This window comes from Patiria miniata, unplaced genomic scaffold, assembly GCF_015706575.1.
Source record: "Patiria miniata isolate m_02_andy unplaced genomic scaffold, ASM1570657v1 HiC_scaffold_26, whole genome shotgun sequence".
Lineage (NCBI taxonomy): Eukaryota > Metazoa > Echinodermata > Asteroidea > Valvatida > Asterinidae > Patiria > Patiria miniata.
The window spans coordinates 2360214-2383875 of NW_024037065.1; the positions used below are offsets into that span (position 1 = coordinate 2360214).

Consider the following 23662-nt stretch of genomic DNA (forward strand, 5'->3'; position numbering starts at 1 on the left):
CAAACTGTACTGCCCAGACGGTACGGACTTGTATTGGCCCTGTACATGTAATGCCTGCCGCCTTCAAAACCACTGTTAATAAATGAAAACAACCTATGTGACAAAATGGAGAGATGATGGACACAAATTTAAGTAATACATCAACAAATCAGAACATCAACATTTTTATTCAATGATGGATACAACTTTAGTTGGTTCCATTTTTTTTTTTTTACAAATTAAAATAGAATCAAACACAAGTCGAATTACAATTCAATTAAAAATTCAATTCATTAGTCAATTCTCAGATGTCAATTCATATAGCAATCCACAAGTCGATCACATGTCAATCAGCACGTCAAAGTTTCCCTTGTCTCTTCCTTAGATACCGTTCCGGTCACTCACTGCCCCCCCCCCCCCCCCACCCCCACAAATTCACAAGTGAACTTGGAAGTCATCCACATATCAATCACATGTCAATTTAGACTAAGCCAGATTAAACTTGAAATTTTCACACTAACAAAAGTCATGCAATTCACATGTCAATCCTCAAGGGAATCCACAAGTCAATCCAAGAGTCAATACACATGTCAATAATTTTCACACTCAATTAGTACAAAAGTCAATTCAGTTTTTCACACGTCAATCCTCAAGGGAATCCACAAGTCAATCCAAGAGTCTGTCACGTGTCAAATCATATGTGAAGTCAATCCACATGTCAATTCACATGTGAAGTCAACCCACATGTCAATTCACATGTTTATTGGTCAATCCACATATCAATTCACACGTAAAGTCAATCCACATGTCAATCCACATGTCAATTCACATGTCAATTCACATGTGAAGTCAATATCCTAATTAAGTCAAGCACATGTCAATTCACAGATCAATTACAATTCAATTCACAAGTCAGGTCAGAACTATCTAACAGAGGAAGGAATGCCTTTACAGTCAAGTTTAGCCTGTAGTGGCTTTTTGTGACTTGTGGTGACTAATTATGATTACTTAATTGTGACTGACTTGACAACCGTTATTTTTTATTTTGTAAAAACACAGCAAAACAGTTGAAAAAAAGACAAAAATTTAAATGAACATGTTAAGGATGCCTATATCCTAAATATTTATGACATTAAAGATGTATTAATTACCCATGTGCTTAATACATTTTTGGGGGTCTGACCTATAGAATTGGCATTTTGAATTTTACGAAAATAAAATCCTGCATACGGTCCCTGAAAAGGTCTCAATTAAAGTCTGTGCACATGGACCTGATTTGTCAGGCTGCAAATAATTCCAAGGTTAAAAAAAAAATGATTCAATAACTGAATGTTAATGGGTTTAAAGTTAAGTGTTGAACTGTGACATCATTGCTAGAGTCAATCTTGAATTAGCATGGGGGATACATCTTTAATGTGATAAACTTGCAATCTGACATTAATTTGCCAATTAAAAATGAACACAAATTTCCATTTTAAGGGCATTTGCTTTTGAAGCAAACAATTTTGTAAAAATAATAGGCCTACCACTCAAAATCAAAAGTACAACGTTCAAAACCTACTACTGAGCTAGCCCGTTAAGTTTCCCTTCTCTTCCTCCCAAATGTTATAGGGAATATACATCATTTGCTTTTGCTGTAATTTTCAGAAATGGATGGAATTGGGGGGTTGGAAATATATAGCAAATATAGTTACACTGACTTTTTTGAGGTTTTGGGTTCGAAAATGCTATAAAAACCAAGAAAAACAATCATTTTCCTGTAGTCTGGTTCCCCGACTCCATTTAAGAAGAAACAGAGCAGTTTACATACATTGGGGAATTGTAAGGTCAGGGAACCAGTCTAGCTGGCTTGTACCCGTTCATAGGTGTGTAATCGATTGCAAACAAGTGTGATGGTCAACTGGGGCCAGTATTTGAAAAAAAGCCATTTTTTTTCCAACGCTGGTCGGTCGATCAGCGTTGGAAATTGATACAAAAATACCACTTTTCTTGAAAATGACAGTACACCAGGTGCCACGATTTTACAGGATGCTTTACACTGTCTTTCACTAACAGTCCAGCAAGGTTTTTTCAAAATGATTTGGTAGTTTTATTTTTTGATGTTTGCAAATGTTGTATTTTCCCTTTAAGTCACATGTCGATCCTCAAGGGAATCCACAAGTCGATCCAAGAGTCAATACACATGTGAAGTCAATCACATGTGCAATCACATGGTAATTGAGACTGAGGTAGATTAAATTTGAAATTTTTACACTTACAATTATAGTCAATTCACAGTCCTCAAGGGAATCCACAAGTCAATCCAAGAGTGATCACAATTAAGTCAATTCACACGAGAAGTAAATCCACATGTCAATTCACATGTGAAGTCAATCAGTGGCGCACCCTGGATTTGGCTTTGGGGGGGGGGGGAGGGGCTCGACCCATTTTTTGTTTCAAAAATCAACTCAACAGTTTATTATTATTATTATTTTTTTTTGGGGGGGGGAAGACCATTTTGACCAAGCTGGCCCCACCTACACCCTTATTAAACTACTCAAAAATAGGCCACATACATATCACCAAATGGGACAAAAACAACTTAACTCTTTGTGACTTGTGGTGACTTAAGAAATTGTGACTGACTTGACAACCGTTCTCTTTTTTTTTAAAAACACAGCAAACCAGTTGCAAAAAAAGACAAAAGTTTAAATTAACATGTTAAGGATGCCTATATCTTAAATATTCATGACATTAAAGATGTGCGACCCGTGCTTAAAACATCTTTTTTGGTCTCCTATCGAATTGGCATTTTGAATTTTTGTTCCAATGAAAATAAAATCCTGCATCTGTCCCATGTGCTTAATACATTTTTTGGTCTCCTATTGAATTTTCATTTTGAATTTTTGTTTCAACGAAAATAAAATGCTGCATTTGTCCCTGAAAAAGGTCTCAATTAAATAGTCTGTGCACGTGGACCTGATTTGTCAGGCTGCAAATAATTCCAAGTTTAAAAGAAATGATTTAACAACCAATGGGTTTTTAAGGTTAATGTTCCATTCTAAAGTGAATAACTTTGGGAGATAAACTTGCAATGCGGCAATAAACTGGCAATAAACACAAATTTACATTTAAGAGGCAACCATTTGCTTTTCATGCAAACAACAATGCAATACTAATCGAAACCTAGCCTGTTAATTTTCCCTTTCCCGTCTCTTCCTCCCACCGTTTCGGTCACTGGCACCCCTCAGCCAGAGCATGACCTCCTTGTGGACATCTTTTTGGGAAGCGTTTTTCACACTCTTCATTGCAGATTCTGAAAGGAATGGATATAACAAGAAACAAAATTTAAATCAACATTACAGCAAAACGTGACGGATGTCAAAAGTTTCAACTTGTATGTCTACATCATAGAGCTATATTACTAGAGCGCTAACTCTTCAATCTTGTGCGTGGAGATGCTTTGAAGCCGTCCTGGGCGCAGACATTTTGAATTCATGTGCGTGTTAGTACAGCAAGATAGATTGAATTTTGAAAGTGTACTCTACTTGCAACACGCAAGTAGCACGTACGCAAACAACTTTAAAAGCATGTCACAACGGTTTTTAACAAAAATCATGGTAAGGCCAAAAAAAAAAATTGGGGGGCTTTTTTTTTTTGGAAGCTTGGATTGTACAGACAAGGTGGGTACTATTTTGCTTTTGTTGTGTTCTCATATACATTGGGGACCTCCATAATTTGCCTTGGTGCCCTCCATCATTTGCCTTGGTGCAATTTCCCCATTCCTTGGTACAAAAATTTGAGGAGGTGCGGCAATAGAGGGCGCTGCTGTAGCTACCGTGGACAATTTGAAGAAAAAAAAGTTGACGCGCATGATTAAAATCGACGCGCGCCTTGAACAGAGACCGACTTATTTTTATTTTTTTTGGCCTAATTATCATCTGCAGCGGAGATGCGCACGTATTGCGCTGCTTGCGTAGAACAAAATGAAATGCTCATTTGCTGATCATGCTTGCAGTTTTGGGCGCCAGCTTCGATAACACACCTGTATAGAATACAAACGCAGATATGCAAATAGCCGTAAAAAAGCTGTACAAAAATTTGAGCTTCCCCATAGGTTTGTGCACAAACATGGATGCGCCCAGCAGGCATCACTTTGTACAAGAGTCGAGCGCTCTAGTAATTTAATATAGCTCTATGGTCTATATTTATCATTTCACATCATGCAGCCTGATAAAACCTTTTGGAACGACAGTGACATGAATGCATGCTGTTGCTTTGGTTTGGTTCGATCTGTTTGGTTTGGGGAGGTTTTTGGTAGTGGGGGGGGGGGGATAGGTTGATTGGGACAAGCATATATTAAAGCATAATTTGGGAAGTAGGATTTTTAAAGAAGAGGACACTATGCACCATCCCACTTTGAGCCTCACAGAAAGAACCCCAACCTGTAAGTTTAAGTGCTCAGAAATGAATATATATTTGATTCACCTCTGATAATGCATGAGTCCCAACAGTTATGTGTTGACCATTATATTATGTTAAATTTGTTCATTTCTCTTTCTCACGGTTGGGTTTAACAGAGATTTGAAGCAATTTCATATTTCGCAGATATTGGATATTTCTACTCATTACAGCCAGCCATGTGCAGAAGCCTTTCGTGCAGTACACGGATATTCTTCCCTTGCTTTACAACAGACATAAACCTGATATGGCCGGGTCACCTTGTAAAATATATGTTTATTTGTAAACAAGTATAGTACTTACTTGTGATAGACGCACACAATGCCAGGTTGTTGAAAGCTCTTTTCACCTCGCCATTACCCTTCCATCCCACCTTCCCCGCCCAGTTGAACTTCAAAGCGACCTCGTGGCTGAAAACGTTTGTCATGATACGTCTAGCAACTTCCTTCAAATCGCTGCCACCTATCTTTGATAGGTAGTTCTCCTGTGTCAATTGATTAAAGTGAGGAGATGGTTTTGAAAACATGAATTAAGATGTACATGACTTAAAAGCTAGTGAGTTACCACGATGGTACACTAAAAAGTGAGTAATTTACTAATTAGAGACTGTGAAATCCTGTCTATGCCATTGTCAACTACATGTACAAATGTGTGGCCAAATTCAGATTTTTTTTCCCAATCAAAGAAACATAATGCAACTATGTTATTTAAGGCTTTTTTGCTCTTGCACATACATTCTTGTCTGGAAAGATATTTATGAATAATATTGAAGTGGATAAATCTTAGTATAGCCGGTTATAACCATGGACCTTAAAATTAGCTAAGGGGAATATTTCTAATTAGAGGTAATTTTCATTACTTTTAAACTGCTGTAAGAAAAATGCCAAACACTACAACAATTGTCTGGGTACAGCATATAGCACTTTTGTCCAATAACAATGAGATTTGTATTAATTAGGGGAGACATTCCAGACCTTCCTACTTATTTCAGTTTCTGAATATAAAGTCATACTGTCGTTGCGACTTAAGTAGCTGACAAGGACTCAAGTCAAACTCAAGTTGCTATTTCTTTGACTTGAGACTCGACTTAAAAAAGAAATGACTTGGTTACAACACTGCTAATGTCTTCAAATCAAATACAAAAAAAATTAAAGACAAACCAGGGATGCCTTGAAGTCAGGCTGTTGCAGCTGTTCTTCAATGTTTTCCACTTCAATGATGCTCCCCAGAGGCAGTTGAAGGTTTTCTGGCAGGGTAAAGTCCTCAGCTGTGGAAGTGTCCCCAATCTTACGCAAAATTTGGTGTAGAAGTTTGTTTTGCAATTCCTGTTGTTCCAAGAAAGTCTTGGCCATTACTTGGACCTCACAAACTGCTTTCAAAATCGCCCGGGCTACAACAGAGATAAAAGATATACGTAATAATTAAGGGATGGGCAATTAAGCAACCTTTGTGTCAAAGGGAACTTAGCTGACTTATCTTCACTTTTGAATATTATATCAGCAAACCAAAAACTACAGACAGTGGCAAAGCCAGGATTTTTTTGTAGGAGAGTGTGTGTGAGTTTGTTTATGGTGTAAATCGAGGACACACACGTGCAACATCATTGGTGAATCGAGGACAGGGACCAAATCGAGAACGACCTCGATTAGAAAACGTGTACAAAACCAATGAGAGCTGTTTTGAAAAAGTTAGGTTACTAACAAAGGAAAATAAGGGAAGAGGAACAGAAGAAAATTTTCGATTTACACCATAAACAAACGTTGGTGTGTGTGGGAAGGGGGGGGGGGCTGGTCTTCGACACTCCTTTTTTTCCTACTAATTTATGCACATTTCATAAGGCTGTAGCATGGTAAAAATATTGTGATCTACGTACATTCATTTTTTTGGGGTTTAATTATTAAAAAGGATATCTTACAAGCACAATTGCCTCGCAGTAAGCAAAATAGTTGATTATAATTTTATTTTGGGGGCAGCTGGACAGCTGGACGCACTTGGGGGGGGGGGAGGGGAGGGGAGGGGGGCCATCCCCTTCTTTGACTTTTTCATTGCCATTGCAATTTTAAATTGATTCTTTGGGATCTGGTATGCTTCACAGATGCATGCCTTGCATATGCACTGATGTATGTATTAACTACAAGTATGTACTTACACTAGCAGGAGTTTTATAGACATGAGGGGAAATGCACTTACGAGTGACAGTTGCACCAATTTCACTTGCTCCACTTGATCTTCTAGATGCACCTGTGTAAAGTATTTATTCATAAAGACAATATTTTAATAGAACAAACCAATTAAAATGTGGAAGGTCGAAATGAGAACTTGAAAAGGGATGTTTTTAAGGAGTGAGAATCAGGAATTCAGCTAGGAGGTGAGAAGATTGAATAACTAAAACGGGAGAGATCAACATCCCAAAAAATATATCGGAATAATGGTCATTTCCTTGCTGTTGCGTGGGGGGGGGGGAATTTCTGTTACGCCTGTTAACCTTGGTCACTTATAGGACTCACAAATTATCCAGTGGGAAGCCCAGGGCTTGGGTAACTAGGGGACTGTTTGCTAATTATGCTCCCTCTTTCCCGGTTGCTTTATGCCCCTGGTGTTGAGACTGCATGAACAGGAGACACAAATAAAACTGCCAACACAAAATGAGTGCTTTTACACACTACAGCTTGACTTGCAATTAATGGCAACGAAACAGCTCACTTTTCTGAGGGTTAACCAGTTGAACTGTTTTAGGGCTTCATACCTGTGGTCATTAGGGGGTCCTGCTGCTGCCTCTGCTGCTGCCTGTCACCAGAAGAGTGAACGAGTGAACTGGGAGGGGTAGGAACGGATGGTGGCTGAGGTCTTGGTGGTGGCTGAGGTCTTGGTGGTGGCGTGGGTCTTGGTGGTGGTAGAGGTCTTGCTGCCTTCGCAGCTGAAGACGGAATTTGTTTGATGCTGTCTCCATCGCTGTCTTCATCACTTGATGTCCACTGAACTGGCCTGCGGCGTCTAGTGGTATAAACAACATTAGAGATAGGGTAGATCGATCATTTGTCAGTTGTGCCTTTGTTTGTGTTTGAAGCTCAAAATTTCGGGACGGCTGCTTTACAACTAACACAAGGAATTTTTAACTAAGTGATATTCCAATTAAGAACAAAATTTGCTACCGGTAGGATCTTTATTTCATTCAAAAAGTTGCAGAGTCATGTTTTGAATTTGCTCAAATATCATGTGAACTAGCTGAGCCAATGAATATAGTAACAACCCTGCGCGCATGTGCGTCGTGTCAATCATAGATTGAGTCATGATTTTAACACTTAAAAGAAAAAAAAGTCCTCTAAGGCCAAGTAAACAAATTACCAGTTTCTTGTTTTAAGAGCACAATTAATGTAAATAATGATGGTGCAAACTGCCCAATATAGATAAGTCAACTTAAAACTTGTCATTTACAATGATTGAGATTAACCCTGACCACCCCAACTTCATCAAACTCCACCCCCCCCCCCCTCCATTTTGGTGGATTTTGGGGGACTTAATTGGTCCAAAATGCCTGGCGTGACTATATTTTGATGGAGTATGATGGACTTGGGCCAATAGCTTGAAGCAATGCTAGGGGTATCCCATTGATTTTGCCTAGCTTAACTGCTTGGCATTTTTCAACAAATGTATCTGTGGAAATGCTTACTTTCTAGTCTTCTTTTGACCGTCCTCAAGTTCTTCTTCTGTTTGTAGGTCTGAAGTCTCCTCTGCCAACTTAGCTTTACGATGCCCTTCTTCGTAAGTCTCTGATGAAAAAGGAAAAACACACATATCAGTTTGGCATCATGCACAAAAAAATAATTGTGTTATTAGTGCTTAATCCATAGGTGATTACAGGGCAAGGGACACACAAAAAAAGCATGCATTGTCCTCGTCCGTATAGATATTCACGATTGGGTGTAACGTGTAAATACCACGCCAAGCTTGGACTATACGGACAATAGGGTTAGGGCATAAACAAACGGTCCACGATTGACCAAACGTCCATGATTGAAATGCATGTACATGTACAAAACCAATGAGGGAATGAGGAGTTAAGGGACAATAGTGGGTCCACACTTGGGTATGTGAGTGGGTGTGCTAACAAGTTGTTCATGAGTTGCTGAGGCAACCATGGAGCGGGCGACAGGCAGAAAAGCTGCCTTGATCGATCTCGACTCTAGCAGCAACAGTAATTGGCAAAGCCACCCGCCTGCAACAACCGGTAAAGGCACCTCCCCCACGTAGCGGGCGAGGCAAAGCCTTGTATAATGGACATATATTTAACTGCTATTCTACATATCAAGGGATCGACCACTCATTGGAAGACTAGTCATAAAAGTTCCAAACAATTTGTAATTGTTAGTTAAAAGGTCAGCCTGTCTAGCAGTCAGGTTGGCGTAGCGGTACTTTCCTCGCTTCCACCGCTGTGACCCGGGTTAGAATCCTGCCTGGGTCAATACGTGGATTGGGTTTTCAGTCCCTACTTGATTCCGTGGGCTTTTCCTCCCACCTCTAAAGCTGTAATTTCTTCACATTATCTTCTCTTTACTGGGACCCATGGGAGATCAGTGGATTCCACTGAATGGGCAAGCCAACCCAGTCAAAATAAGAAATAAATTAATAAATAAATAGCATGAACTTACCACAGCGATACAGCACTCTAATGCGGAAACTCTCCCAAGTCATTAAGTCTGGCTTCAGCTTATCCCTCACTGCTTTCGAAATTGCTGCAAGCGACCGAAATGGGGGCCATAGTGCTTTGTTTTGAGATTCAAGAAGCCAATTATCTGGAATGAGTTCCACCTCTTCAGTTTCAGGGAAAACAACTACGATGAACATATCTATTCAATGGACGAAATAACAATTTTATGTTTACAGGTTAATAATCTGGTGCTTCTTGATTAATTAGTCAAGGATAATCAATGTCATATATTCTTTGAAATGTACATTTGGTGGTGTCCCCCCTACCCTCTTCCTTGTTTTACAGAGTTAAAACAAAAGATTAAATCAATGATGATTTGTCATTTGAAATCAAAGAAAACTGGCACACTGTTGCACATAAACCAAATGAGCACATTACCCCCGCCCCCAAAAAATACAAAAGAGAATTCACATGTCAGAGTGAAAAAAAATTTGAAGAGACCAAGATGCACTATTTTAAAAAGATTTTTACTCAAAATTTATAGCTCAGACTTTGACTAATTTGAAGAATGATTTAAATATGTTTAAGTCATTGCTCCAAGGCCAACAAAGCTCCAAAATGTTTGCTCTTGAAAAAAGAAAGAATAAAAATTGCTTGCCATGCTAGCTGAGTGTATTAGCTGGAGTATTGTTTTAGTACTGAAATTCAGTTCGAATTTGTAATAAATAATTTGTACTACTTGTAGCATTTGGTTTTAATACTGAAATTCAGTTTGAATTTGTAATAAGTAAAATTTGTTTTCAATGCCAATCATTGATTCATCATCACAATTGCCAAACTTAACCCTAATGTCCAAACCATTACTTTGGGATGAAGAACTAAGTACTAGTAATACTATGAGTGTTAACGTTGTGCACACTTATTTATTTGCTGTTTCATACTACAGTTTACTACTTGTAGCTTATAGGTGAGGTTAGTAAACATACGAAATTCTTGTTTTGTTCTGTGCATGTATAGATGATGTCATGAATAATAACGCAACCTCAATATAACCCGGCCCTGTGTGTATTTGCCTATTGATAGTAGCATGGAAAAGCTGCATGTTTGTTTAGTTTTGTTTTTTACCTGTCTATATGGAATTCGGGCGAGAAAAATAAAAAGCAGCAAGCGTTATCGCCAAATCTGATTCCCAAAGCAGGAGAGCTATAGAAACAGCTTCATTGGGTTCAAGTATCATGTGCAAAGGCAAGGGCAACATATTTATCATCTGCACATGGAAGCAAAACATACTTTATCACTGACTTGATATTTGTGACAAGAAGATCATCACTAAGATGGCAAACCTTATAAATACCGATCTCAGTAGAATCCAATGGATACACAAAAAATGGCTCGTGCACCAAGAAACGGGAGTACAAAACATAGACCTCTGCTTCACACCTTAATATGTTTCTTACGAGACAGATATGTGACCCAATTTTCACACAATTATTAGGCTGCTTGGAGCTCAAGACAAACCTACTGACAGTGGCATCTCTATACTGAGTACAGGGCAGATATGCATTTCCAGAGGGAAGAGGCCCTCTACTGTGCTCCTTTTTGAGATGAAAGATGTCATCGGCCTTTACACTGGATGTAGTGTCATCCTTCAAAACACATCTCTCAGAAAACCTACGAATGACTTGCTGTAGCACATCATTTGGCTTCCTTACCATCTTTTTCAATGTACTCATGTAATTCTCGAAGGGAAATGCTGCAAATCTGTCTAGAGGCCCATGCAATTTTGCATCATCTGCAAGATGAACAAGACAATGAACGTTGTACACAACCTCTCCCTTACCGTACAACTCTGCGTAATGTTGAACAAAACTTGTCAGTAAACACTTAGCATAGTCACAACGAGATGCATCTAATTCTGAATTTAGCAACACTCTTATAGCTATCGACAAAAGCATGAAATTGTCATATGTTTCCTTTGGTAGCTTTCCCTTCAAAATGACTGGTCCTGTATATAAAAGGAAGAGTCTAAATTCGGTTGCCTTCCACCTATCTACTTCAGAGAGGGAACGTGGTTTCCTTGCAAATTCGTGGGGAACATGTGGTGCTGCCGATAAGAGAGATTCAGATATCTGTCCACTTTGAAGGGGACCAAGGCGACATTTCAGGGGGCCTCTAATCCAGTACAGAAGAAGACGTCTGGTTACTCCTAAACACACTAAGTGCATGTAATCCAGAGGAAATCTTGAAACCATACCAAAAGATAGCTCACTTAATGGATTTGGTCCAGTGTGGTGGTCTTCATCTAACTGATTTCTGAAAGACTCATCAGTGCGCAATGGGGCATCTAACTGAGGAAAGCTCATTTTCCCTGCATGCTCACCACGAACTGTGCACTTTTCGCAAGCGGAGTATCCAGAATGTCCTTTTATCTGCTTGACAAATGCCCTAGCAGGGGTATCACAAACAAATGCTGAGATTGACACCTCATAAGCTTGCCCTCTGTACTGTATCCCATTACTTTGAATGTTTGAGAACTCATCAATAAAGTCACGCAAGAATTCCACAGGATTTTTAGGCTTCCCTTTACCTGAAAATAAGCCTATCACAAACGGTTCAGATTTGATGGATGTTTGACACAAATGAACCAAACCAAAGATGGGCCAAAACTGCATGCTGCTACTTTTGAAGAGGGGAAGGCCATCAACGTTTACTTGAAGTTGCAGTTTTTTTGATTCCTGCAAATGGGGAAGCGAATTCAGAGAAGCAACAACACCGTGTGAAATACCAAAATGGTAATACTTCCCTCCAGTTATATTTCTTATATTCTTCATATTTGTCTTCTGTCCTGTCAACAATACTGTTCGAGGATCTATTGGTAGTGTTGTGTGATATTTCTTAAGAACTCCTAGTAGCTCACCAAGTGCTTTGTGTGTGACATTATTTTGTATTGCCCAAATTCCAAGTTCTTTGCTGAGGTCATTTGAGCAAGTCGTATGCACAGAAATATCAGTGGAACCTGTGGAATTTACATCTGAGCTACAACTTGTTTCAGATTTATTATCTGAGGAAAAATCTGACTCATAATCATAGTCCACGCCTTGCAATGGCTCTGCCCCAATTGATTCAATTTCTTCCAGAGAATGATCAAGGCCATCGTGTCCTCTTCCTTCTTGTAACTCATCTAAGTTCTGTTCCTCTTCAAATCTTTCAATATCAAGGAGGTGCTCATTTAACTGTTTTACTACTCTCCGCCGCTTCGTCCAATAAGATGCCATTGCCTACAAAAGTTTCAGTTCTAGGCCTCGTACTACAATATTGTTTTTGCCTTGTCAAAACACCTACTCGGCCATCATGGCCATGATTTAATTAATAGGTTAGACTTTCAATCAAATAGGCAAAAGATTTATTACTGTTTATTGTTGTTAGGCCTATGAAAAAGTATTATTTAATTTGTTTTCTTCTTTTGTTAATGGTGGAGAAAGGTGGCCAAAATGTAGGCCTAGCCTAGCCCTAGGCCAGGGGCCTAGGCCTTTAGTGCAACAAAATAGTTTACGCTATTCACAACAAAGAAATCCGATTAGCAAAATCGTGGAAGGTTGTAACATGTCATGAATTTAGGCTAATAACAGGCCTAGGCCTACACAAGCATAAACATGCAGCATGACCTACCGCCGCGTGGCAGGCCGTGAATTATTTGTAGGCCTAGGCCTATCCCCAGACCCTACCGAAATAACGCAAGTAAAAATATCCTGAGGCTTAACTGGTTTAAGTGCACAGTGAGCGCAGTAAAATTTGGATTATAAATTATTTACAACTGGAGAGTAACTTAATATAAAACTTACTGCAATTATTTGGTATATGAGCCCAGATCACATGGATCAAATGAGTTGAAGTTGCAGCGTTTCAGACGTCAGCAGCAGTGAGGGCAGCCAGCCTAGCGCCAGACGTTGCTTTGCGTGTCCGGCCGGTGCGTGCTTATCATGCTTATAGTACTGCATACTGCATGCAGCTCGCAGCTAGCTAGCTAGCTGTATCATCCGTACATGATATGTACGTACGTACGTACGTACACACTGTACTACTTAATCCTCAGGTGTAGCGTGAATTTCGGACTCGATGATACGGACTCACTTGTAGTATAGCGCATGTCCATTAGGCGACTGACTGATCACGTGACTGGGTTTAACCAATAAAGAGCAGCGGTGTCGGATTACGACAGGGGTCCGATTTAATATCACACCAGCCCATTTTTCTGACCCACGCTATCTATGCAAATTAGCTGTCGGCTGACCGCGCGTGATTGCCACACTTTCTGTAAACATAACGGCGACGGTAACCGTTCCAAAACCGGGCTAATTACTGTCGCCGTTATGTTTACAGAAAGTGCAGCTGCAAGAGCGAGATCAGTCAACCTCGAAATATGGGGATCAGTTGAAAGATCGAAAACGGAAAACTTGGAACACAAATGTACAGAATTCTTTTAGATTATGTTTGCACTATTTCCTTACAAAAAATGAAACTTCATCTCAGTTAAAGTGGGAACATCATTATAGTTATAATGTAAATGTGAGCTGAACGTATCAACCTAATTAGATATTAAGTAACCCTTAAGCTAAATATAATGGTATAGTCCAGAATAATAGTGCAAAGACCGCTTGCCGATCATCAATCGCCGCGCCGGCGCGGCCACCACCGATCTCTATTATACTGACTGGATTCGGGATCGTGATTGGGGTTTAAGTCACTGGACGCCATTTTGACACTCCCTTTGGCCACGTAAAAGTGTATGCAAATTCATCAAATATAATTATATTTTTGAACAAATATTAATATGAGTACAATATAATAACAGTGTGGACAAAATGAATAAATAAAAACGTGTTTGATGATCCAAAATTGCTTTCTTAACTATTGTAATTATGTGCTTTTATATACGGATCCGTGCGTTGTGGGGCTTTTGAGGGAGCTTCAAAATGGCCACCGCGAGTGTGCGAGCGCGTCACGGTCTTGTGCACAGTACCGTGACGCACATGCATGGCCGAAGCGCTATAATAGAGATCAGCAGGGGACAATTGGCTTACACATTGTCGCCATGCTATACTTTTCCCCAATAACAATGTACAACGTAATTGACAATTCATCAGCAGTCAAAAATCAGCAGCAGTCAAAAACAAAATTATGCCGGTGTTCGGATTAAACAAAGCATTTACAAAAAAAGCGCAAATTAAGTCCGAAACCTAAAGCTGAAACTTTGTGTACTTTAGTAGGGATCGCTGCCAGCTGCTGTGCGAAGTGCGTACGGCACCACACTAGGTACTGCTCTGTTACGCCTTAAGTTGCCCAATTCAGGATCTGAGCCATGTACCGAGCGGATATTAATTAATATACAGGGCCCAAACCGTACTACAAATGCTCAAAAACAGGTCCAGTATTCTCTTTTACTAATGGGCCGTTATAAAGTAGACATGGCAAGGTATTGGGCCAGGTACCGATCGGATTAATTAAACTATACAGGGCTGATACAGTGCTACAAATGGTTACAAACAGGTCCCGTATTCGCTTTCAATCACGGGCCGTTACTACAAGTAGACAGTGGACAGGTATCGGGCCAATACGTGCTCTGCCAAAAAAACGTTTCGTATTACCGGCCCATTTCAGGATCGGAGCCTATTTTGTTTTAATGGCCAGGTACCGAGCGGATTAATTAAACTACACAGGGCCAATACCGTACTACAAATGGTCAAAAACAGGTCCAGTATTCTCTTTCAGTTACGGGCCGTTAACAGTAGATATGGCAAGGTATCGGGCCAATATTGCTCTGCCAAAAAAAGTTTCGTGTTACCGGCCCATTTCAGGATCGGAGCCTATTTTTTTTTAACGGTCAGGTACCGAGCGGATTAATTAAACTACACAGGGCCAATACCGTACTACAAATGGTCAAAAACAGGTCCAGTATTCGCTTTCAGTTACGGGCCGTTACTAAAAGTAGATATGGCAAGGTATCGGGCCAATATTGCTCTGCCAAAAAAAGTTTCGTGTTACCGGCCCATTTCAGGACCGGAGCCTATTTTTTTTTAACGGTCAGGTACTGAGCAAACTATACAGGGCCAATACCGCACTTCAAATGGTCAAAAACAGGTCCAGTATTCTCTTTTAGTTACGGTCCGTTACTACAAGTAGACAGTGGACAGGTATCGGGCCAATACGTGCTCTGTCATAAAACGTTTTGCCTTAACTGGCCCATTTCAGGATCGGAGCCGATTTGTTTGTAACGGGTGGGTACCGAACAAAGTTATGAAACCAGAAATGGTGATGTATCGGCATAATACCGGTATTACCGTTACGGTACTGCCGGTACAAGCCTGAATGAAGTCGGTACTGGGCCAATTACCTAATGTTTGTTGGGTAGTGTGTGGCTGTTCGTGAAAACGGTGACGATATGTTGTGATGAGTAGTACTGCCGTTAGTCGTCTTTAAATATGTATCTGTAAGCTGTGCCACAGTGCACTATGCCGTCTTTACCAAGAAAGCGGTTATTTGAAGTTGTCACTTCTGTTGATGATGCATCAAACATTGAAAACTCTTGCCGTGGTTGCTTAGAATTATTTATGGATGTGTTCAATGTTCCACAATGTGATATTCCAGAGGAGATTCGTCAGTCAGTGATGAAAAGCATTTGGGATTTCCTTTACAAACTGAGGAGGAAATGGGCAGAAAGCAGCCGAAACAAAAAGAGTTTTGAGCGTAAAAACACAGACTGGCTGAAAGGAGAGTTGTGTTTTGACACTAAAGTGGATAACTGGCTCTCAAGAAGAGGAACAAAACGAACGGTAACATTCGTTTAGGATGCCACATCATCCGAGCCTAGTACGTCAAAGGGTCGTCCAAAAAAAGACTGGTTGTCTTCGTCTAAGCGCACCAAGCAGAGGAAAGCACAGACACTCCTTCAAGAGCGAAGACAAAGCGAACTGCTCTTTGCAGCTTCTCAGGGGGCGTATGGAAAAACCCTGATTTGAAGTATGTTTTAAAGTTTACAATAATGACTCCAACCAAACCAACAAAGCTGAGAACACTAATCTCAAAGGGATCTACCGACCCAGAACCTTTCACATCAGATGAGGCATTAGCTCTTTTGATAGAGACTGGGATGACCAAATCTTCTTATCAAACATTGAGGACTTCTGCTAAAGATAAGCATGCAGACATCTATCCCCCATACAACGTGGTTAGAGAAGCCAAACAAAAATGTTACCCTGACGGTATCTCAGGCAACCCCCAAAGACTTCAATAACATCGATCAGCTACCGCAACCGGTCGAAGATAAATACAGATTCGGTTTATGCCCACTCCATAAATGGATACGTTGTTTTGAAATGCTGCTTCACATTGCTTACAGATTTTCACTGAAGAAATGGCAAGTGCAGTCTGATCACGACAAAGCAGTGATGAAAAACAGAAAGGATGAGATATAAGAACGTTTCAAAGTAGAACTTGGATTGACAGTGGATAAACCAAAGCCAGGAGCTGGGAGCACTAATGACGGGAATACAGCTCGCAGAGCATTTCAAGCAGAGAAGATCTTCTCTTCAATCTGTGGACTGGATGAGAGCCTCGTTGACAAACTCCACGTCATTCTCATTGCATTGTCTTGTGGTCTACCCATAGACCACAAAAAGTTCGGGTCATATTGTAAGGACACAGCAAATCTATACATCCAGCTGTATCCCTGGTTCAGAATGCCAGTTAGTGTTCATGTGGTACTTATCCACGGAGCAGACATTATGTCCTCCTCAGTCCTCCCAATCGGGATGATGAGCGAAGAAGCTCAAGAGGCAAGAAACAAAGATAACAAGATGTTCCGCCTAAGACATGCAAGGAAAACATCTAGAGTTCATACCATGAGTGACGTCTTTCACAGGCTTATGGTGACAGGTGATATTGTGGTCAGCAGCAGGTCTGTGTATCGCAGGAGAAAATCAAGACCTCTTCCTCAAGAAGTTGTAGACATGACAACCAATCCTGAACTGTGCCTATCTTCTGAGAGTGACAGACCTGATCAGGATCAAGGTAGTGAGTCATCGGATAGTGACACTTCATAGCTTGTGAGTAAAAGTCCTTTTCATGTCTATTAAAGTTTCGATAACGGGGTTGTTCTGTGTATGTATATATCAAAAAGTAAAAGTAAATGTTTGTACATTCCTTCACAACTGAACATGACGCAACCATCAATAGAACATCTGTTTCAGATGACGTCATGACATATGAAGTTAAAATTTAGCATATTTTATCGTAAAAAAACAACGATGTTAGCAATTTCCCCTGTTTGTTCTAATTTTTTTTTTTACTGACAAGCAATAATTTGTCACAATTTTACCGCAAAATACAGTCCATTACATCAAGACCAATCAAAAATCGGTATTTTGCTGACGTCATACTCTGATGTAACTTTCACCATTGGATTCTACGGGTCGGAAAACCTAGTTAGGTGAACCTTCCTGCACAAGACTTAATGATTTCTATTTTTGGCGCACTTTCATCCCATTCTGGCCCACTGTGGATCGTGGTGCTTGAGCTAGGTAAACATGAGCAAAATTCATGTGTTTTGCACCGTGAAGTTCATCCAAGTACAGTATAATAATCATTAGCTTACATTTAAAGCTTACAATCCAGATTCCAGCTGCTATACCCATGATATATTTTGGTGTCCTCTGTGCAACTAGGTTATCATCTGCAACAAAATAAAATCACATGCATCAGACATTCGCAAGTGTATAGAGAAAACACACAGTGCATCTTCTTTGTAATTTTTTAGCTAAACCACAATGAATCTCCTGAAAGATGCAATCTGGCGTACAGGTTTGCTTTCTAATGCACTCGTAGGCACTGACCTCATTGCAACAGACCTTTAAAACCATTGATCATCAACTTTTAAACTGATGATTGGGGTCGCTGGATTGCACTACTTGTTACTTTTCAATCCCGGTGGAAATTACCTCTTAAAGAATTTATTCAGCATTTGTTTGCTATTTCTACATAGATACTGTTTACAACGTATTGCGTGCACTCATTTTCCCCTATCTTCTTAGTCTCATATTGTATGACACAGTGCTCCAGCATTATTCTTAAATAAATTTCAGGGGGTGGGGGTAGCCCCTGAGGAAAATGATACATAACATTGTCTACAAGCATCATGCCATTTCTTGTACAGGCCCTCGGAGCAGGACGGGGTAGATCCGTACAAAGACTGCACTGCATTGTATGGAAATGGTGCGCCTTCCGAGCAGAGATGGTGTGGTGACCATGAATGCAGCCTGCCATGCTGTTTTTGTCCACCAAGAATCATACGTTTACTGCCATGACATTGAGCCAAAAAGAAAGTAAAAATACTCTACATCAAAGCCAAATGTTCAACAAATCTTATTTGCCACTTCACGATCTTTCAATATTTCCAGACAACTTGCGTATCCTACCTGAGGCTTCACTCAAAGATAATTTTGCAAGGGCTAAGACCTCACACCCCTTTCGAGTCCCAGACAAACAGCTTACTGCAAAGCGTGCTTGAAATTCTTTTTTTCCCACGCCCATAGTGCCCTCCAATCATCGCGATCGCATCCCTTTCTTCCCAGGCCCAGAATGCCCTCTAATCAACGCGTCCCTTTCTTCTCGCATCCCCTTTTCTTCCCGCTGCTATATGCACACACTGGGACATGATGCCGCCCTTAGCTGCACTTAGCTATCAGTGAACAAGCACCCGCTGTAGGGGTCGAATTTCCAAAAAAAATCCACTAGATCATCACCGGGCTAGTAACTCAAACATTTTACTAGACCGAAAAGATTTTTACTGGACCAGTACCAAAAATAAAACGCTCAATTTCTCTTGAAGCTTGGGTTTCAAATGATTAAATTGTTTGAGTCGGATTTTCGCTTATCTCGGACAGAATTGCCAGGCATGTAACTGGGAAATCACCAAAAAAGAGGAAATTCAAATTTCCCCCAGACTTTGTACAGTGTTTTTCTACTTTCAATGGCACACATGGGAATTCAAAAAAGAGGAAATAAGCTGATCCGAGGAAAAGTTGCATACCTGAATTGCTAGGAATGTTTGTTCTCCCATGTTTTTCTTGATGAAAATTATCGCTTAAAGCTGGTTCATACTTAACAAAATTAACGTCACCAAAATGTTGTCACGAAATTTCGCTCAAGTTGAAATGTGTTCAACTTCCGCAAATTCGCGGCACAAATAGTTGATCTGACACAAGAATTTCACTTTCGAAATCGCTTTCGCGCCAAGTTTGCACCGCCCTTTAGTTGGATCGCGTATGTGGGATCTTCGCTTATTTCGGACAAATCAGCCCGGAACAGTTGTTCACATCTTGCATTTTTTACTTCGATTAAGTCGGACTGACAAACATAGCATATTCTTGCGTGCAGAGCAGTATTCACGGCCCGTATGCCATGAACACGTACCGCTACAGGTACATTATTAGTAGTAGACTTGTCCTGACCCTGGATTGGTCTCCGTCTCATTCTCCAATGCCACTGCCAAACTGCATGAAGCGACATGTCCGTGCATGTATCCCAGTCCATGCGCGGACTGGTAACAAGTCTACCTATACAAGTGATCCCAGGGTGCATTTTTATTGGATAAGGCATCGCTCAGGACACGAACGCGTGTGACACGAACGGAAAACGTGAAAACGGAAAACATGGTTCAGCGTACATTTTCTGCTGTAATCTGGGGGAAAATTGTATGTAAACAGTTAATAACACGTAGCGCTGGTGACAGTTTTTTTCCTTTCGCTGAGGTAGACAAGTCAAACTTACTTGAGTAAAAAAATTACTTGAGTAAAAATTGGGGCAAAGAAAATCACTAGACCGCCGGGCTAGTGCAGTTTGATAATCTGCTAGACTGGCAGTGATTTAAGAAAGTTAATCACTCAAACCAAGAGCCGAACACAGTTCATGAAAAAAAGAGCTTTTCCAGACGATGTATCGATCCAAGAAAGGATAATGATAGTATTCTACACTTTTTATATGTTGCTTAGGCATTTGGCAAACAGTATTTTGGAATTTGTAACCGTATAGTTAAATCCAAACCTATATCCGGTTTTGAATCCTACCTGTAAGTGATAAAAGGCTACGCTCGTACTACACGCGTAGTTATACATAGCGACACTTGTTATCCACCTAAATTGCAACTCATATCTGAATTGATCTACACGTGCGTGAAGGTGAGGGCATTTTATTTTGTAATGCATTTTTAAAAAATGCAAAAAATTGTATATTGCCATGCGTGCTAGTACCAAATCTTGCAAACCCATGCCAAAACCTTCGCATGCATCCCAGTACCCTGACACAGTGCACTGTATGTTGTATGCATGTAGTGTCATTTTTTTGAAGATATTCAATCGATACATTTCAATCCAAACTTATTGGTTTTGTCGGCCAGGGTTCTCCCCAGGCTTTTTTTCAAACATGTGGGGGAATATTTGCTGTGCACAGCAAATGATTAACAACCCGAAAATGTTTGAGCTTTAGAAGCTCTCTGGTGCATTTTAGAGCAAATCTGGGGGTCTCTATCTTAAGATTTGTCCTTGAAATTCAGAGGAGATCTTGTAGGCCACTAATATTGTTGTAATTAAAGAAAAAAAAATCAAAGTTGTTAACTTAAAAACAAATTAACATTTCACAACCTGTATTTCACTGCTTCCTAACAAGAAAAGTATGAATTACATTTACATGTTAGTTTCAAATTAAGAAATTAAGGTGGAGAAAAAAAACAACTTTTGCTTCCGATTACATGCCTTTCAAAATAGCGTCAGTAGGTCGGAAAATTATTTCCCCAATTTTTTGGGGGTGCTGATTAATGGAGCATCAGTCGTACTAATCAAAGAGCAAGGAATCATGTTTATTTTGTGCCTGGATTTTTTTCATTTGCGCCACGAAAATTATCAAGACTGGCTTTCAAAAGTGACTAAAACTTGCCTCACCTAATTAAAAATATATTTGAGGTCGGTGATTCCACTTTATGCTTAACAAACATCACGGCCGCTGGCACCGCCAACATTCCGCCTGGCTGGCCAAACATTGCGCCGTGCTCACTAGTCTGTGGGACGAGAGCCCGAAAACGCTTTAGAGATAGGCGATCTGGTTCGCCGAATTTTATAAAACTTGCCAGATATGTAGATTATGGTGTACCATATCAGAAAAACGTTGTTCCCCGGTCCACGAATTGTTTGGGAATGAGAAATTATACGACAAAAACACGCACGAATTGTGCAAAAATAAAAAGAAAGAAATAGCGCCCTCTTTTGACACAGCAACTATACATTTTACACGCAATGCATGCGCGCACGAGGCGGGTTCGCCCGTCTTGCTGAACATTTGTTTAATGTTAGATTCTAGCCTTTTTATTTGTAATAATTTCTAAAGCAAGATGCTTATTACAGTTAATTTCATTTTAAATAACCAGGGAGTTCCTTTTATTATAAAATATCTTGTAAATAACAAGCCTTTATGAAGGAATAATGTGTAAAACCAATGAGCCCCAGACAAATCCATTTTGAGAGAACTTGCAAGTTGCTTTGTTATGATATCCCACAAAAAACTGTTAATCAGTCAATCTTCTCTGAATGGCTGTTAGTGAGCTGAAACGCATGATCATCATTAATATGGGGCAGGTGTCACACTTAAATTGATTTAAATTTAGATTAAATTGGATAAGAACGATTTGAAACAATAAATAACAAATACGATCCAAATGCTGTTTTATATAACTTTTTTATTCCAAATTTGATGTGCTGTACATGACATACTGCATTCAGCCAAAAGAAATACACAGATGGAAAAATCTTAATCAGTTAGTGTTGTTTTCTTGAATGAACAATTTGAGTAAGGACGGCAGGTACCTCAAACAATTAAATTACAAAGATCCTCCTCAGAAGAAAGAGCCCCAAAAGAACAGCTTCCAGTAGCATATAACTTTACAAAAATTGTTTAAGGTGTGCAGGCATTCCACTCTCAGTAAAAACTTGGATTCAAAACCATCTAGTATACATTTGTTTCTTGTACTTCTGTTTTAAACGATACAACCGATTATTTCCTTTTTGGCCCTATCCATTCCCCAAATCCCAATATACACCATATCTAACACTCATAAGTGTTTAATACAACTTCAAACACACCTTATGCAGTGTTACATGTACCTTTTTGCCAATTTGATTAACAGCCTTCATGAAAAAGAAATTAAAACAAAAATAAGTTTTCTAAATGCCAGTTTGTAAACAATGTGTTTTCACAGATATCAATTATTCTGACAACACCAATGCAATGGCACTTCCTCAGTTGAATTTCTACAATTACAGTACATGTATAAGTGTCAAATACAAGAAACAATAAGAGCAATTACACGAATGCACCAAAACAATTCTGAGCACATCCATTTTGGATTTGACAATGTGCATAAGAAGTTCTTCATTGTTGTTGTCTTCCGCCGCCTGTAGCAATCTTTCAGCCTGTAGGGTAGTACATGTGTTCAGGGGTTCTTGCCTGTAGCTCTTCCTTGTAACTCGGCAGGTCACACACTTCCCCTTCCTGCAAAGGATGCACTGTTTGGGTAAAATGTGTTGTGATCTTGCTGCAGTCTTAGAAACCGTTTGCGTGGCTGAACGGAGTCTTCTCGTTTTCACAGGGGGTGGGGAACCTTTTTGGCTGTTTCAGTTTCTAGAATACAGGAGCGAAACAAAAAATACAATCTTATTCAACTGTTTACATGTAATTATTATTTATTTGGTTGTATTTATTGAAAGAAGGCCATTTTTTTAATGAAAATGTTGTGTTGCTCTCAAATAAACAAAATCAGGAGGGTATATGTCATGTTTCTTCCTTAAATTTTTGAGATTTTTTTGGGGGGGGGTGTCGGTTGGGGAGGGTAAACAACAGTATACATTAAAACCTTCCCCTTTTTCGAAATTACAATAAATGGAAAGAAAGTTATCAGTTCTTGGGCCTAATACTGGTATTCACATGTGCATGTAAATGGCCATGTATATATCTGTGGATGGTACACTAGCCCAGGTGGACTCCCTTTCCTCCCTATGTTACACATACAATGCGTTTTTATAGCTAAAAGTAAAAGTTTCAAAAGAAACATGAAACTCTTTGGACTGTCTTTTCATAAACAAAATACATTTCAAATGGGCACTGGGTGAACTGAACTATGACAACAGTTTTCTAGTGTAAATTAGTTACAGACATCAGATAAATACTGGGGGAAGGGAGATTATCAACAGCATCTCACAACTATACTTGTATACGTTTATCACACCATCCTCCCCCTGCAGTTTTTTTTCATGAAGGTTACCAATTTTGTTAATGAATAGAAATGGAAGCAGCAGTTTCTATACAAATAAAATGTACCTGCAACTTTAGACTTCTCTTTTTGCTGGGCTTGAATTGCTCTCTTCACCTTGGACTTGTCCACTGACTGTAGCATGACCTATACAGAAAAAAAAATGTGGAGGTTTACATTTACATAGTACCAACATGACCACCGTGACCAATAGGCCTACCATGACTACACAATTGCAAGGCACT

The 23662-nt window shown here is 39.7% G+C and overlaps 1 protein-coding gene across 1 annotated transcript; it reads right to left on the bottom strand.

The window, feature by feature from the left end:
- Positions 1-2582: 2582 nt before the first annotated feature.
- LOC119734098 lies at positions 2583-13045 on the bottom strand. Its single transcript, XM_038207465.1, has 8 exons — positions 12910-13045; positions 9069-9266; positions 8090-8189; positions 7166-7413; positions 6610-6660; positions 5580-5809; positions 4723-4903; positions 2583-3274 (listed from the first exon to the last, which is right to left on the bottom strand). Exons 2-8 carry the CDS (start codon positions 9262-9264, stop codon positions 3153-3155), a joined length of 1128 nt encoding a protein of 375 aa, XP_038063393.1. The 5' UTR covers positions 9265-9266; positions 12910-13045; the 3' UTR covers positions 2583-3152.
- Positions 13046-23662: the final 10617 nt, after the last annotated feature.

Excerpts from the sequence above, each read along its gene's own strand:
- LOC119734098 (XM_038207465.1), bottom strand. The coding sequence starts at position 9,264 with ATGTTCATCGTAGTTGTTTTCCCTGAAACTGAAGAGGTGGAACTCATT. Across the intron at positions 8,190-9,068 it reads TAGAGTGCTGTATCGCTGTG|AGACTTACGAAGAAGGGCAT; the intron begins GTAAGTTCATGC and ends CTTTTTCATCAG. Across the intron at positions 4,904-5,579 it reads CTGACTTCAAGGCATCCCTG|GAGAACTACCTATCAAAGAT; the intron begins GTTTGTCTTTAA and ends CAATTGACACAG.